Genomic DNA, 13662 nt, shown 5'->3' on the forward strand with positions numbered 1-13662 from the left:
CCTAATCATTACTGGTTATGAACTCTATGAATTACTACAGTCATTCATATTCCAAGGGTCGTTCAGCTTCCAAGCCTGAGAGTTGCAGAACAAAATTTTAAATTTTTAAAAAACGGCAAACATAAAAAATAATTGCAATAATTCTATTGTCTTGATCATAATACAAGTTAATTTGAACTACTCCTTGAACTACTTAAGTTCTAACTTCAGTTTGGTCACAACTAAAAGTAGGTAACTGTGAGCCCATCTGCGATCAGACTGGCTGCTCTTCATCATTTCAGCAAAGATCTATAAAGCTGACTTAGAATGTGTGTTTTTCTTCTAGAATAACTCACCAAAAACGCTTTTCAGGGTCCTTATTTGAAGCTTGATGAGCGAATAAAGGCTGAAACACTGGTTCAAAAGGCTACAAGATGTAATTCTCCTGTGACAATAGCTTGCCACGGTAAAAATATTGAGATCCCAGTCAATGATGCCAGATGCAGGTTCATGGATGCTAGCTGGTTATATGAGTACAATATATTGTAGTCAGCATGTGTCTTGTATGGTTTTAAACCTCCAGGACTTGCCTCTGGAACAACACTGGGATATCCATGAAATTCACAAGCCAATGTGCCCTTGCCTCTACTCAGCCTTCCAAGCCCTGTACTGCTGGGGTGAAGACACACAAAGCTAAGGGTAAAGACACACGGAGCTACTAGTAGCAGTTACTTTTCGTGGCTACTAAAATTGACAATGCTGATCATTTACTGATAATTGTCTGTAGGTCTGTTTTAGCAGAGGCAATTCTCATAATTGTCTATTGCAAAGTATTTTCTGGAGTTTAGTAGCTGTGAAAATGTAGCTGCTACTAGTAGCTTAGTGTGTCTTCACCCTTAAGCTTGCCTTAAGTTAGTTGCATTGTGATAGGACAATAGAAAGTACAGCTTCACTTTAAGGACCTGTAATTATAATCTGTTATTATCAGTAAAAAGCTGCTGGGAAAACAAATAGGTAATGTGAGTTGCCATTAGCACACAAGCCATTATAAGATGGGGTATCAATCAGGGATATGTTTCCAGGGGAAAAGAAACTGTGCTTCCGATATAGCTACACAACTAACATCAGTATTCAAGGCCTTAAAAAATTCAGCTTGTCAGGTTACAGACATAGCCCACCACTAGTCTATTAAACATGCTGAGTGGAACAAAAGGCAATTTTGGCTCTTCAAAATCTATCAGTCTTACAGTTGGCAAGAAAAACGAATGCAAGGAACAAGGCATCTCAGCTTTGCACTTTTGTATTTGTTAATGGATCTATCTGGGGAAAGCAAAGCTTTATATGCCTAACTTCAGTGCAGATTTATATATTCATCAGGGAGGAAGGGATAAGAATAGATAACCAAGGAAGAATACAGCATGTAGAATGTCCTTCCATGTAAATCAACACTGATCAAGAAAAACCTACACTGTTATATATATCTTTTTGCAGATTATGCCCTAACATTTAATAATCATATATTGTAACATATGCTGAATGAGTGTAAATACAAATTTAGCACATGAATGTAATTTATTTAGCGGATAACAGGTAAATTACAGTATGGCTGAAATTCCTGCTCAGTCAATCATGGCATTGTGTAAGTTCATAGATGTAGCCATACTGTTTATAGCCTGGCATAAGATATAGGTCAACACTATTGGAGCTTGCATTCTGCCCAACAATTAGTTAGCCCTGTAAGTGCCAGTAAGCCGAGCAGCCGAGATAATGACATTGTACTAGCAATCAGAACTTACAGGGTTAATACAGTTCTGCTGAAGGATCACATGGGGCATATTCTCTACAACATGAAAAAAGCTCTATTACACATTTCTGGCCAAGTCTGTCTGTCATCGCTAGATACAGGTGGATTCCATTTCAATAAGTGCAAGGCTGCACAGTAGCTTTTGGACACTCCACCGCCAGCTAAAACACCAGAGAAGAACAGGGCCTGTCTTTCTTAGAGCAGATATATACAGGCTTTGTAATGGTTCCAGTTATACAAAAGTAATAGAAGTAATACATATAGATATTAAAACACATTAATGTGGTATAAATAATCATACCTATTTCATGATACATACATCTTATATTTAAGAATACAGGAAATGGCTGTTAATATATTTTTTTCAGGTTTTCAGCATGGATTCCGTTTGTTTAAATTTGCAGAACATACACACTGTACTGTAACATTTAATATGACAAGATTTCTGGGAATTTATTTTAGTTTGCATTCTCCTGAGCACTAACACCAGAATAGAAGCAAAAGGAACAATGTATTATACAGTGTTTTACTATTTCATATATGAAAACATCAGAAAATATAGGTGTGGGAGCTATTATACAGAATGCTCGGGACATGAAGTTTTCCAGATAATGGGTCTTTCCATAATTTGGATCACCATACCTTAAGGCTGCTAAAAATCAATTAAGCACTAAATACACCAATAGGATTATTTTACCACCAATATAAATTCATGCGGGTTAGATCCCATCAAGTACAATTTACTGTTTTATTATTACAAAGAAGAAGGCAATTATTTTTAAAAAATGTTTAATTATCTGCTAAAAATGGACTCTATGGGTCCCGTTATTTTGACTAATGTAGCTATTCCTGTTATCTTTTCGGTCAGCACCACAAATGAAGGTTGAGCGAATGAGCTAATGAGAGCAATTTGGCTCTTTTAGAAATTCTTCTCCTTCTCTCCCAGTCTGAGAGGGTTAAATGTGTACTGATTTTTTTTACCTATATGTTTATATATATATAGTACTGAACATATGCCACAGCACTTTACAGAGACTATAAATCATTCATATCAATCTCTGTCCCGAAAGATCTCACAATCTAACATACCTGTCACATTGAGCCACTCCTTGCACACAGAGCTCTAGCTGGATTCAGGGGAACTGCCAAGTGCTGCAAGTTGGCAATGTTACCCACTGTACTGCCATGCCACCCATGTAGTTAATTTACATACACATACATACAAAATAAATGTAGATATTGAGTTTACTATAGCCCAGGATATTGTGCTTGTATGGAAAGTCATCCAAACCCCTCTTAAAGGCATCTTAATGCCCTATTATTGCCAGTGGGCTTTTCAAATTATGTGAAAGCAGTTGTGTGTCTAACTGGCTCAGCACCACTTAGATGCATGCCCTATTAACTTGCCTTTCAAAGCAAACCTTCTATTGATTCTTCTTTAACAAGGGAGAACTAATGTTTCAATAAACTACAATAGGATGTGCGCTGCTATTATAACCATAATTTTCTATGCAGCTATAAGAAACAAACATGCAAGCAGAAGGGGAAAGATGTGAGCTGTACGCTACTAAGTTCATAATTCAACAGAACCAGCCACATAGCATGCCAGGAACAGCAAGAATATGTGTGAAACACCCCTCTATGTGAAATTCATATTTCTAGCTTGTTTTCTCCAATGTAAAAAGTGTTGTACAATCTGTTGCCTGCCATTCTTGTCCTAGAAAAAGGAAATATGTTGTAGCTGATGATGTTTTTTGACAGAACAACGCAATATAACTAAAACATGGAAAAAAGAGCTTTTAAATTCTCACTTGAATCACCACCTACAACAAACTTTTGGAGTCGTGTTTAAATGATGATGGCAGCAGAATTGCTTATTGTGGGAATGAACAGCAGAAAAGGAATCACAGTCAGTAAAGCAGAAAATTGTTTCCAACTCATTTCAAACACATTTGGGGGCTTTTGCTTTTAAATGTTGGGATAATAAACTGAAAAGAAAATGTAAAACACATAAAGGTAAATTTGTCCTGCAAAAATATTTAATTGAAAACCAGTTTTCTTTATCAATATGTATGACATAATTTTTATATTGTAACACAATGAAATGTAAATGGCTTATAGTACAGTATAAGCAGATCATGAAGAAGTGAAAAATGTATTTTAAGAGCAATAGCATGCAATAGCAATAGCATGCCGGATGATTTTAGGCACATTGTTTGCCATGTATTTTAGCATTCCAAGAGGTGGGGATATTACACCTAAAATCATCCTCTAGTCCTCTCTATAAGAATCATCTAAAAGCACCTATTGGACAATTAGCTTATTAAACCCCCACTGCCAAGTGCTTTGGAGAGAGTCTCCTGACTACCAAACCAACAACAACAAATAGGGCTGCAGCAAGTCAAATAAAGAAAATGATGGTGAAAGCTTTAGTGCTTTAACAAATCTCAAGTGTAATGGTTTTTAGTCAAAGAAACTTTACTTATATTCCACTTTTCAGTCATATATATTCATAATTATTTCCCTGCAATATCTGAACACGAGTGCCCTTTATGAAACTACAGGAAATGAAAATCCTATCCTTGTAATACTCTTTAAATCATAGGTTGCCGTACGCCCTTATCTTGTATGAGGATGGAAGTTGATGTAGCATTTTTCTTTGCCTAATTCTTATTCCAATTACTAGGAGTTAACAGGATGAAAATGCCAGGTCTGCTATTCTCCTTATATAGAATAAAGCCCTTGGTGCATGATTGATGATAGCTGGGCTTTAGATCTCATACATACAGTAACACTGATTCACACAGGCTCAGCTGCTGGGTGCCTACTTCTGACAAAGTCGTATTTTAAAGTGAAACTGCACTGATATTTTAAAACTGTCCTTTATATATATATATAGCAAATTTGGTTCAGCTCTTGAATATACCCCAAATAGCACCCCGCAGAATATTGAGCCTTGGAGTGCGGACACCATTTGGATTGAAATATATATACTGTAATATATATATATATATATATTTCAATCCAAATGGTGTCCGCACTCCAAGGCTCAATATTCTGCGGGGTGCTATTCGGGGTATATTCAAGAGCTGAACCAAATTTGCTGAATGCTCTAACATCAGGGTCAGACTGGGCCAGACCCAACACTTGCCGGCTCTCCCCCGCCTGCACCCCCCAGTTCGACCCTGTCTAATATACAGGATATGTGGCTTGCTTACCCTTTTACAGTCAGTGCTATCAAAATACCTGCAATTGTTTTGCAATTGAAAGGACTGGGGTGCACTGGGGGTGCCAAAATGTTAGGCAACCCCCACCCCACCCGCCCCGTGAAATAGATCACTATGTTTTTTCCCCAGGCTGGTGCTCCTGTTAGGAGAGATCCAAACCAGCCTGTGGAAGAAACTGGACACAACGCTGCCATCTCGTTACTTACTCTTATCTCTTACTGTCTTATTGCTTGGTACTTGGCATTTTGCACATGCCCAGTAGAGTAGAACTCTATGGGTATACTCTAACAAAATGTGAGATTAGAGTTTGCCACAGAAAATTTCACCCACTTCCATCCATTCCTATGGTATGTTTAAAAGCATATTTATCACATTGGGAACTCTAACTTTGACAAATACACTTTTAAAAATCCCATAGAAAGTGGGTTAATTTTTCTGTGCTAAACTTTGATCTCACATTTTGATAAAATTGCCCCTTATAACAATGGCAGTTTTTTCCACAGGCTAGTGCAGTTCTTTCCTTACAGGAGCACCAGCCTGGGGAATAAGCATTTGGCACTCCTAATGAAATAGACTTTACATGTCCTTTAAATGTATTCTGGGATCGATTTCTTATGTTTACTGCATTAACTCAGTACTCCTGTAAAAGCCTCTTATCCAGCCTATTAGCAAAAATGTTTGCTGAAAGTTATTTAGCAAGCATAACCCTCAGGCAGTTTTGTTCTGTTGTATACTTTGTTCTTATTCTTCCTTTTTCAATTATACACCTTTCAGGAAATTATTGTAGCACTGAAGGTAAAATGCATTATTTAATGCAAATTGCTTAGCCTCTTTGTATTTCTTTTTTTTTTATAAGAAAATGTATTATTTTCAATTTGAAGTTTTATGCAATAGTATTATGAACTTGGTCGCATAAATGTTTTGGTATTTTTTTAAGCTCCATTTTTTAACTTAAATGTAAAATAAGAAAGGCAGACAATTATGCTCCTCTCATAACCAAATCATGTAACCTTTTAAGCATAACCACAGAGTTTGTTATAATACAGTGATAGAGGAGAGTACTCACATGGCACTGTCCGGAGGTAGAGGTTGTCTCTTATTATCTGTTGTAGTTCATGATCTACTGAACCCTTCTGGAATCTTAAATTGAGGTAGCGGCGAAGGTCTTTATCAACGATTCCTCCTGAAAAATGAAGGATTAATTAAAACTGTGCAAACAAAGAAAAGTTTCAATCAAGGGGGAAGACACACAGGGCTACTAGTAGCAGCTACTTTTCGTGGCTACTAACATAGATAATGCTGATCATTTACTGATAATTGTCTTTACGTGTGTTTTAGCAGAGGTAATTCTCAGTATTGTCTATGGCAAGGTATTTTTTGGAGTTTAGTAGCCTTGAAAAAATAGCTGCTACTAGTATCTTAGTGTGTCTTCAACCTTAATTAAAAAATAGTCGTCCCCTGAAAAGTAAGCAAAATATTATACACTGCTTTCTTGTGCATCATTGTGTGCATCATCAGGATAGTCACAAGTAATTAAAAATGAGAAACTATTTTTTTATTATTAAAGGAGAACTAAAACTAAAATTAAAAAGAAGTAGTGTAGAAATGCTGTACATTAGGTTTTGGGGTTCTGTACCAGCCCAATGCAACCACATCACTTTAAAGGGGAGATCTTTGCCTCTGAATATTCTCTCAGTATAAAAGTCAAGATACAAAGCTGATTTATTAATTAAATTGAATTCATATTACATGGTAGCTAAGAAACAAGTGTATTTTGGATAAGAATAACATTGACCCCTAAGCTTAGCTTTCCAACAGCTGCCCAGAGCATACCAAGCATGTGCATGTCACTGACACTCCTGATAAAATCCAAGATGAGGAGCTCCTGTGACAACTGTGAAGACCTATATCATTAATACTATAGAGACTCTGATCCTTTAGGTTGGTGCAGAATGCAAAGAATATCCAGCCATTTTTGTTTTTAGGGTTTAGTACTCCTTTAAAAGTCCTGGTGTGCTCTCTGCAATTTCCACATGTCCATATTTGAATTAAGAGAGCTGCACTTGGGCATTTCACTTGATGTTTTTTTTGTACTGAGTGCTGGTATAAGTTCTGTGTGAGTATATATATATATATATATATATATATACACTGCTCAAAAAAAATGGGGAACACAAAAAATAAGACATCCTAGATCTGAATGAATGAAATATTCTATTAAATACTTCGTTCTTTACATAGTTGAATGTGCTGACAACAAAATCCCACAAAAATGATCAAATAATCAAATTTATCAACCCATGGAGGTCTGGATTTGGAGTCCCACTCAAAATTAAAGTGGAAAAAAACACTACAAGCTGATCTAACTTTGATGTAATGTCCTTAAAACAAGTCAAAATGAGGCTCAGTAGTGTGTGTGTGTGGCCTCCAAGTGCCTGTATGACCTCCCTGCAATGCCTGGGCATGCTCCTGATGAGGTGGCGGATGGTCTCCTGAGGGATCTCCTCCCAGACCTGGACTAAAGCATCCACCAACTTCTGGACAGTCTGTGGTGCAACGTGGCGTTGGTGGATGGAGTGAGACATGATGTGCCAGATGTGCTCAATTGGATTCAGGTCTGGGGAATGGGCGGGCCAGTGCATAGCCTCAATGCCTTCATCTTGCAGGAACTGCTGACACACTCCAGCCACATGAGGTATAGCATTGTCTTGCATTAGGAGGAACCCAGGCACCAACCGCACCAGCATATGGTCTCACAAGGGGTTTCCATCTGTTGTCCATTCCATTTGCACAACAGCACGTTTAATTGATTGTCAATCAGTGTTGCTACCTAAGTGGACAGTTTGATTTCACTGAAGTGTGATTGACTTGGAGTTACATTGTGTTAAGTGTTCCCTTTATTTGTTTGAGCAGTGTGTGTGTGTATATATATATATATATATATTTTTTTTTTTTTTTTTTTTTTTAGATGAGAAGGTAGTCTTATTAAGATATACATTGCATTTCAGCTTTGCAATGCAAGATCATTAATTTTAATGGGTTCCTATTTTCTTTACATTTACTGCTATGTAATTATTTCACTCATATGGAGAAAAATACTGTCATTCCATTGAAAGAAAAGATTTGCCCTTTGTAAGTATAAGCCATTGAGAATTTTATCTTCGACAGTACTAGTACCAGATGAAAATAGCAGAATTAATAATTTGTTGAAAGTGTCTTTTAGAGTCAGTAATGCTGAAGAGATGTATTAAGTGGTGGAAACATGAAGACCTCTCCATTATCTCTCTTTTATGTATAAAATCCTTAGAATGCACCCAATTTAATGCATTGATGAAAAGACAACATAAGGACTTTCACTTATCTTATTAAATAATCAATACTAAATAGTTATAATCTCTGCAATAGTTATAAATATTGTGAGCAATAATCAATTGTATTTGTGCCTTTTTAAGTTTGCTGTTGATTACACTTGTTACCTATTTGCCTTATGTTCACATTTTGATTTGCTAAAGCTGGGAAAATGTATATGCAAAATTTTAGCCTCTTATTTTTACTACAAATATAAAAGTAGAACATAACTTTCACTTGGCAGCGATGATCCACTGAGGGCAACTTTTAACACTTTAGGTGACTGCCTTATGCATTCTGGTGGCTTGGGCATAAATGGATAATAAAACTAGATTTTAAGTGAAATCCATTTACATGACAAGTTACATTTGCACAATTATAAGTAAAGCTCTGAAACCTCATTTAAGTTGGGTGAGGGCAAAAGCAGCAAAGAAGCCTTTGCCTACCTGTATTTTTACTAAAATATACCCATGCTACTGCTGGGCTACAGACGCCTGTGTAAATATCCAACAAAACATGCTCTGTCTGTATCTTGTCAATTATCTCTAGTCTCCTTTTTTAAAATGATGATACATATTCCTAAATAAGCATAATAGTTTCCCCGCCTCCTGCAATAATAATGCGGGTAGTAACAGAAAATATTTCAGCAATATCTTTGAGCAGTATTGCAGAGAAATTAATATATTTCTCATTGAGAAATAGCAATTGTATATGAAATATATCTATATTAAGTAATTTACTTGAGTAAATCATATCTACTGTATATACTGCCATTCATTGTTGATTCTGTAAATATGAATTTAGCTACAGCATCTAGCACAGCCTATAATCACACATTCTTGCAAATAATACTTTCATGAGCCTCCATAAATGACATAAGCATCATTACAATTGAGTCCTAACTAATAAATACAAATTAAGAAAAAGCACTGTATTAACAAAATGGACATTACTTACAATCAAGTGCTTGTTTCGCTTGAAGACGACAATAACTAGCTTAAAAGCATTTCAGTTAATTTTTAGCAAAGCTGTGATAGATGCTAGCTACATCAGAATGAACATAGTAATATCACCAATGAAACTGATTCTCTTCCTCTTTTCATGAAATATTTATGAACATCTGTTTTGCTGAATATCATACTGTCAATTTCATAATTTCTTAGAGACCCACAGAAGTTTAGACGTTAGGGCCTATTTATACAGATATGGAAAATATTTGCCATAATTGGTTGTGATTTCAGTTCAATACCTAAGTAAAGCAAGTATACTTTGGCGTTTTAAAAATGCAGAATGAATTCAACACCAGGAAAAAAGCTAGCAATTGGGTGACTCTAGACTAGATGATATGTTTTATCCCCCAGTATTCCTATACTGCGGGTTGAGCTGTTAAAAGAGGGACTGTCCTGCAAAAATCGGTACAGTTGGGAGGTATGCTATCTGTGTTTTACTCCCCAAACCTTATTTCTGTAATGCAAAATAGGGTATTTTATGAGTTACCCCATTTCTGCAAGTTTCTTAAGGAAAAGTCACTTGGACTAAATGCTGGGAACACTTTTTCCCTAGGAGGAAACGTACCAGGATAAAATACAATGAGTTATCTGAGACATTAAGATATATTTCCCAGGGAAAATATTTTAGACAAAATGACTGGAATTATATAAAGTGTGTGACAATCTGTTGTGCCCATGGCACACATAGGAGATATTTGTAAAAGCATGGATGTCTGCAGTTGGCCAAAAATTCTCTGCACTTGCAGACAGCTACTGCTCTCAAAGAAGAACAAACAGTTCCGATTCACAAATCCTTATCTGCATTGTTACCAATTTGTAGCATCAGGCAAAATGTTTTTTATCTAATAGCAGTGAATCAATCACGTGTCCAGTGCCGCTTTAACACTAATTATACTTGAACTGCACTGAAAAATGTGCCAATGTTTTGTACACTTCCCTGGAAAGTGTTAATGTCATAACATTTTATTTGCATTAATGTACCCCTTTTGTCTGTACAACGACCCATATCAATTGTGGTTGCACCTGATAGTAGTCTATTACATTACATCTATTTATGTCCTTTCATCCTTTTTTTGCTTATTCAGAATAATAAAGATTGTGCACAGCAATACTAATGCATTGTGGCAGCCCAAGAAAATACATGCCACAAAATAATAAATGCAGTGTGTCTACTAACATAAGCCAGAATTACTTGCCTTATGGAATTCTCACTGGCGTGTGTAATTTTAGTAGTGTATAGTAATTTATAGTTATTCTCACAATGCTCCTGACAGACCTTCTCCAGTCTAGACTATTTATGTGATAATTATGACAGATTATAGACTACATTAACTAACGTGGGCAAAATGCAAAATAGGAGCACAGTTCCCCATGTTTTTCACCTATAATAAGATATATTTTTCAAAAACTCAAGCATAATTAGGGATGCCACACACTGATGCAATATTAGATGCTAGTTACTGACACAAGAGGGACAGGAGTGTGCACACACAAAATTTGCTTGCTTTTTTAATGGTTAAAATTTACTATGTCAAGTCAGGTGCTATGTGCAGGGCTCAGCACTCTGCTGCTTTTGTCACAGTACAGGGAGCCACTGGCACCAGGCACAACTGCCTTATGTGTAATGGTTTAATGGTGCTCCAGCAAGTTACACAGCAATTTACATTAACGTAATTTTACAAACAAGAGATACAGAGTTGTGATGAGCGAATTTTTTCGCCAGCCATTGATTCGCAGCAAATTTCTGCATTTCGCCACTGGCGAAATGTTTCACGAAACTTCAGTGAAAATTTGCAGTGGAAAAATTTGTCTTGTGGAATTTTTTTCGTTGTGTGTCAAATTGGGCATGGTCACGTCAAAAAGGGCTTGGTCGCATCAAATTGGGCACGGTCACGGCAAAAAATGGCGTGGTTGTGTCAAATCAGGCGCGGTCACAAACAGAAAGGGTGCAGTCGCGTCAAAAAAGGCGCGCCCGTGGCAAAATTGGTCGCGGTTGCGTCAAAAAGCATGGGTGGCAAAAAAACAGACGCGGGCGCCTAAACAATTGTGCAAAAAAATTTTTCACCGTTTAGCAAATTTTTCAACGTTTCGCAAATTTTCTTGCCGTATCCCGCGAAACGGGACAGATTCGCTCATCCCTAATACAGAGTAAAAAACACTGTCAGAGGTCAAATGTAATGGTACATTTGAAACACAAGAAATATGAAAGCGTTGGGTATCTATGATAAGTTAATGTCTGATCAATGAACACGCAATGGGGCACATTTACTTATGTTCGATCGGTCCAATAGTATTTTCCGCGACTTTTTGGAGCTTTTCAGACTTTTCCGATGCTTGAACGACTTTTTCGTATTTTTAGCTAATACAATTTTTTCGTAAGCATTTTCGTGATATTTGCGATCTTCAGAAATTTTCATTTCCAATCCAGATTTTTCCCATTCGGGATTCAAACTCGTGTTTTCATAAATCTGCCCCAATGTATATGCTTTCCTAAACAGGAGAGTTTGGATGGAAGGGAAGACTTTGACAGATTGAGGAGAGTTTCAGCGATAGCCAGAAGCCCGAGAGAAGTCTTGCAGTTGGGAATGGGATAAAGTGATAAGAGGTGAAAAAAGGTTGAAGGTCAAAATCAAAATATAGCTTGCGTGAATGAGTATATTTTGATACAGGGAAGGGCTTCATTGTTAAAGGCCTTGAATGCATGCCCAGACTGGATTTCACAATAGGTCCTGGCATTTCAAGTACACTGAGGCCCAAACTGCCCCCACCAGCCCAATAGAAAGTAATTGCCTGTGGCATCTTACAGCAGCCCTTCTGGCATTTGAGAGGAGATTGAATATCTAATGTCATTAAGGTAGACAAGTGTTTTTTTAGCAGTTTGGTCTGGTAAAGTCAGAAGAGGGTATGCTCTTAATCATAACAGTTGCCTAAGAAACTCAGCTAACTGACATCCCATGGACTGAAAGTAGTAGAAGAGATGCCATGCGGAGTCCGACCCTCTAGTTCTTAGTCAGAGTGTGGTGATGAGAAAAAGTGTTGGAAAGTGTAGTCTAGGGCCAATATTCTAGGCTACAAACTGGTTGTGTATTACAAGAGACAGTGCAGACAGCAGCTCTTAGTTCTGCCTATCCCCACAAACCACCATCAGTCTTTTATACTCCAAACCTGGTATATTAAACATTTTTTTACAAATGGAAAATATGACATTTGCAACATTTTTCTTTTGAAACAAGAGTAGTTAATTCAACCAGAAAATCAGACACCATTGTTTAATTAAATGACTGCAATAAACAGAGAACAATCTTCCCAGTCATCTAATTTAAGTGGCTTTTTATAATTGTGTTTACTTAGGTATTTTCCAAGATTAATACACATGGAATGTTTAAATTGTTGCTGCTGTAAAACATGTCACACATACAGCCATCTTGCCTCTGTTTCCCTAAAAATGCATTTTGTTCATTTATTTGTACATATTGCAGGGGTGTTGAGAAAGAAACAAGATGCACATATCTATCATGGAGCAGGAAACTCAAATTTTGTCTTTCTTTAATTGAAGAATAAAGGTTCTACCTTGAACAATGAAAATTCTATATCAAAAGTTGATGGGAATGCTCTATCAAATTAGTCACAAGTCAGTTATGCATTGGAGACTGCCACAAGGCAGTTTATGATTCTTCATTACAAAGAACAAATTATACAGGTGCTAATAACTGTATAATGAACATTTGTAATATTAGTAACATAGCACTGCGGCATGGTGCTGCATAGTAAGTCATAGGCAGAATAAAGTTCTACAGTAGGCATGAACAACTTGAAATTCATTATTAAGACCAGCATATTGTTCTGTCTCAGTACAATTACAATGATAAAATATTAACTACAGTGGTATTCTTCCATCATTAATCTATGTTGAACATTTGAAGTTAAGCTTGTTGGTATAATAGTATATCAGTGGAGATAAAGGAAGCAACAATAATACTACAATAACTGCAAAGCAATAAACAGTAGAAACAAATTCCTAGTAAATGGTTTGAGCATTTTGGGACTAATGCTGCATTCTGAATCCAGCACAAATAACTCACAAGAGTTCCCAGAAACAGCAGCACAGATTGCCTGGCATAGTGCTCTCTGGAAACGAAGTGCACTTATCTAACTGAAAATGACTTAAAGGGATACTGTCATACGGAAATAGTTTTTTTTCAAAACACATCAGTTTATGCACTCCTAAACCTAACACTAATTAACGTCTAGCTAAAGATTCCTGGTCACAATCCTGTGTGCCTTTAAAGGGATA

General features: G+C 36.7%; 1 protein-coding gene across 6 annotated transcripts in view; it reads right to left on the reverse strand.

Moving 5' to 3' along the window:
* magi2 (membrane associated guanylate kinase, WW and PDZ domain containing 2) overlaps nt 1–13662 on the reverse strand; it is a 451931-nt gene that overhangs the window by 326071 nt on the left and 112198 nt on the right. For all 6 annotated transcript variants that reach the window (XM_031897513.1, XM_031897512.1, XM_031897514.1 and 3 more), the window contains exon 2: nt 6077–6193. In XM_031897513.1, the coding sequence (XP_031753373.1) occupies nt 6077–6193 (117 nt within the window). The remainder of the gene's footprint in view (nt 1–6076; nt 6194–13662) is intronic.

This window comes from Xenopus tropicalis, chromosome 3 (assembly GCF_000004195.4).
Source record: "Xenopus tropicalis strain Nigerian chromosome 3, UCB_Xtro_10.0, whole genome shotgun sequence".
NCBI lineage: Eukaryota > Metazoa > Chordata > Amphibia > Anura > Pipidae > Xenopus > Xenopus tropicalis.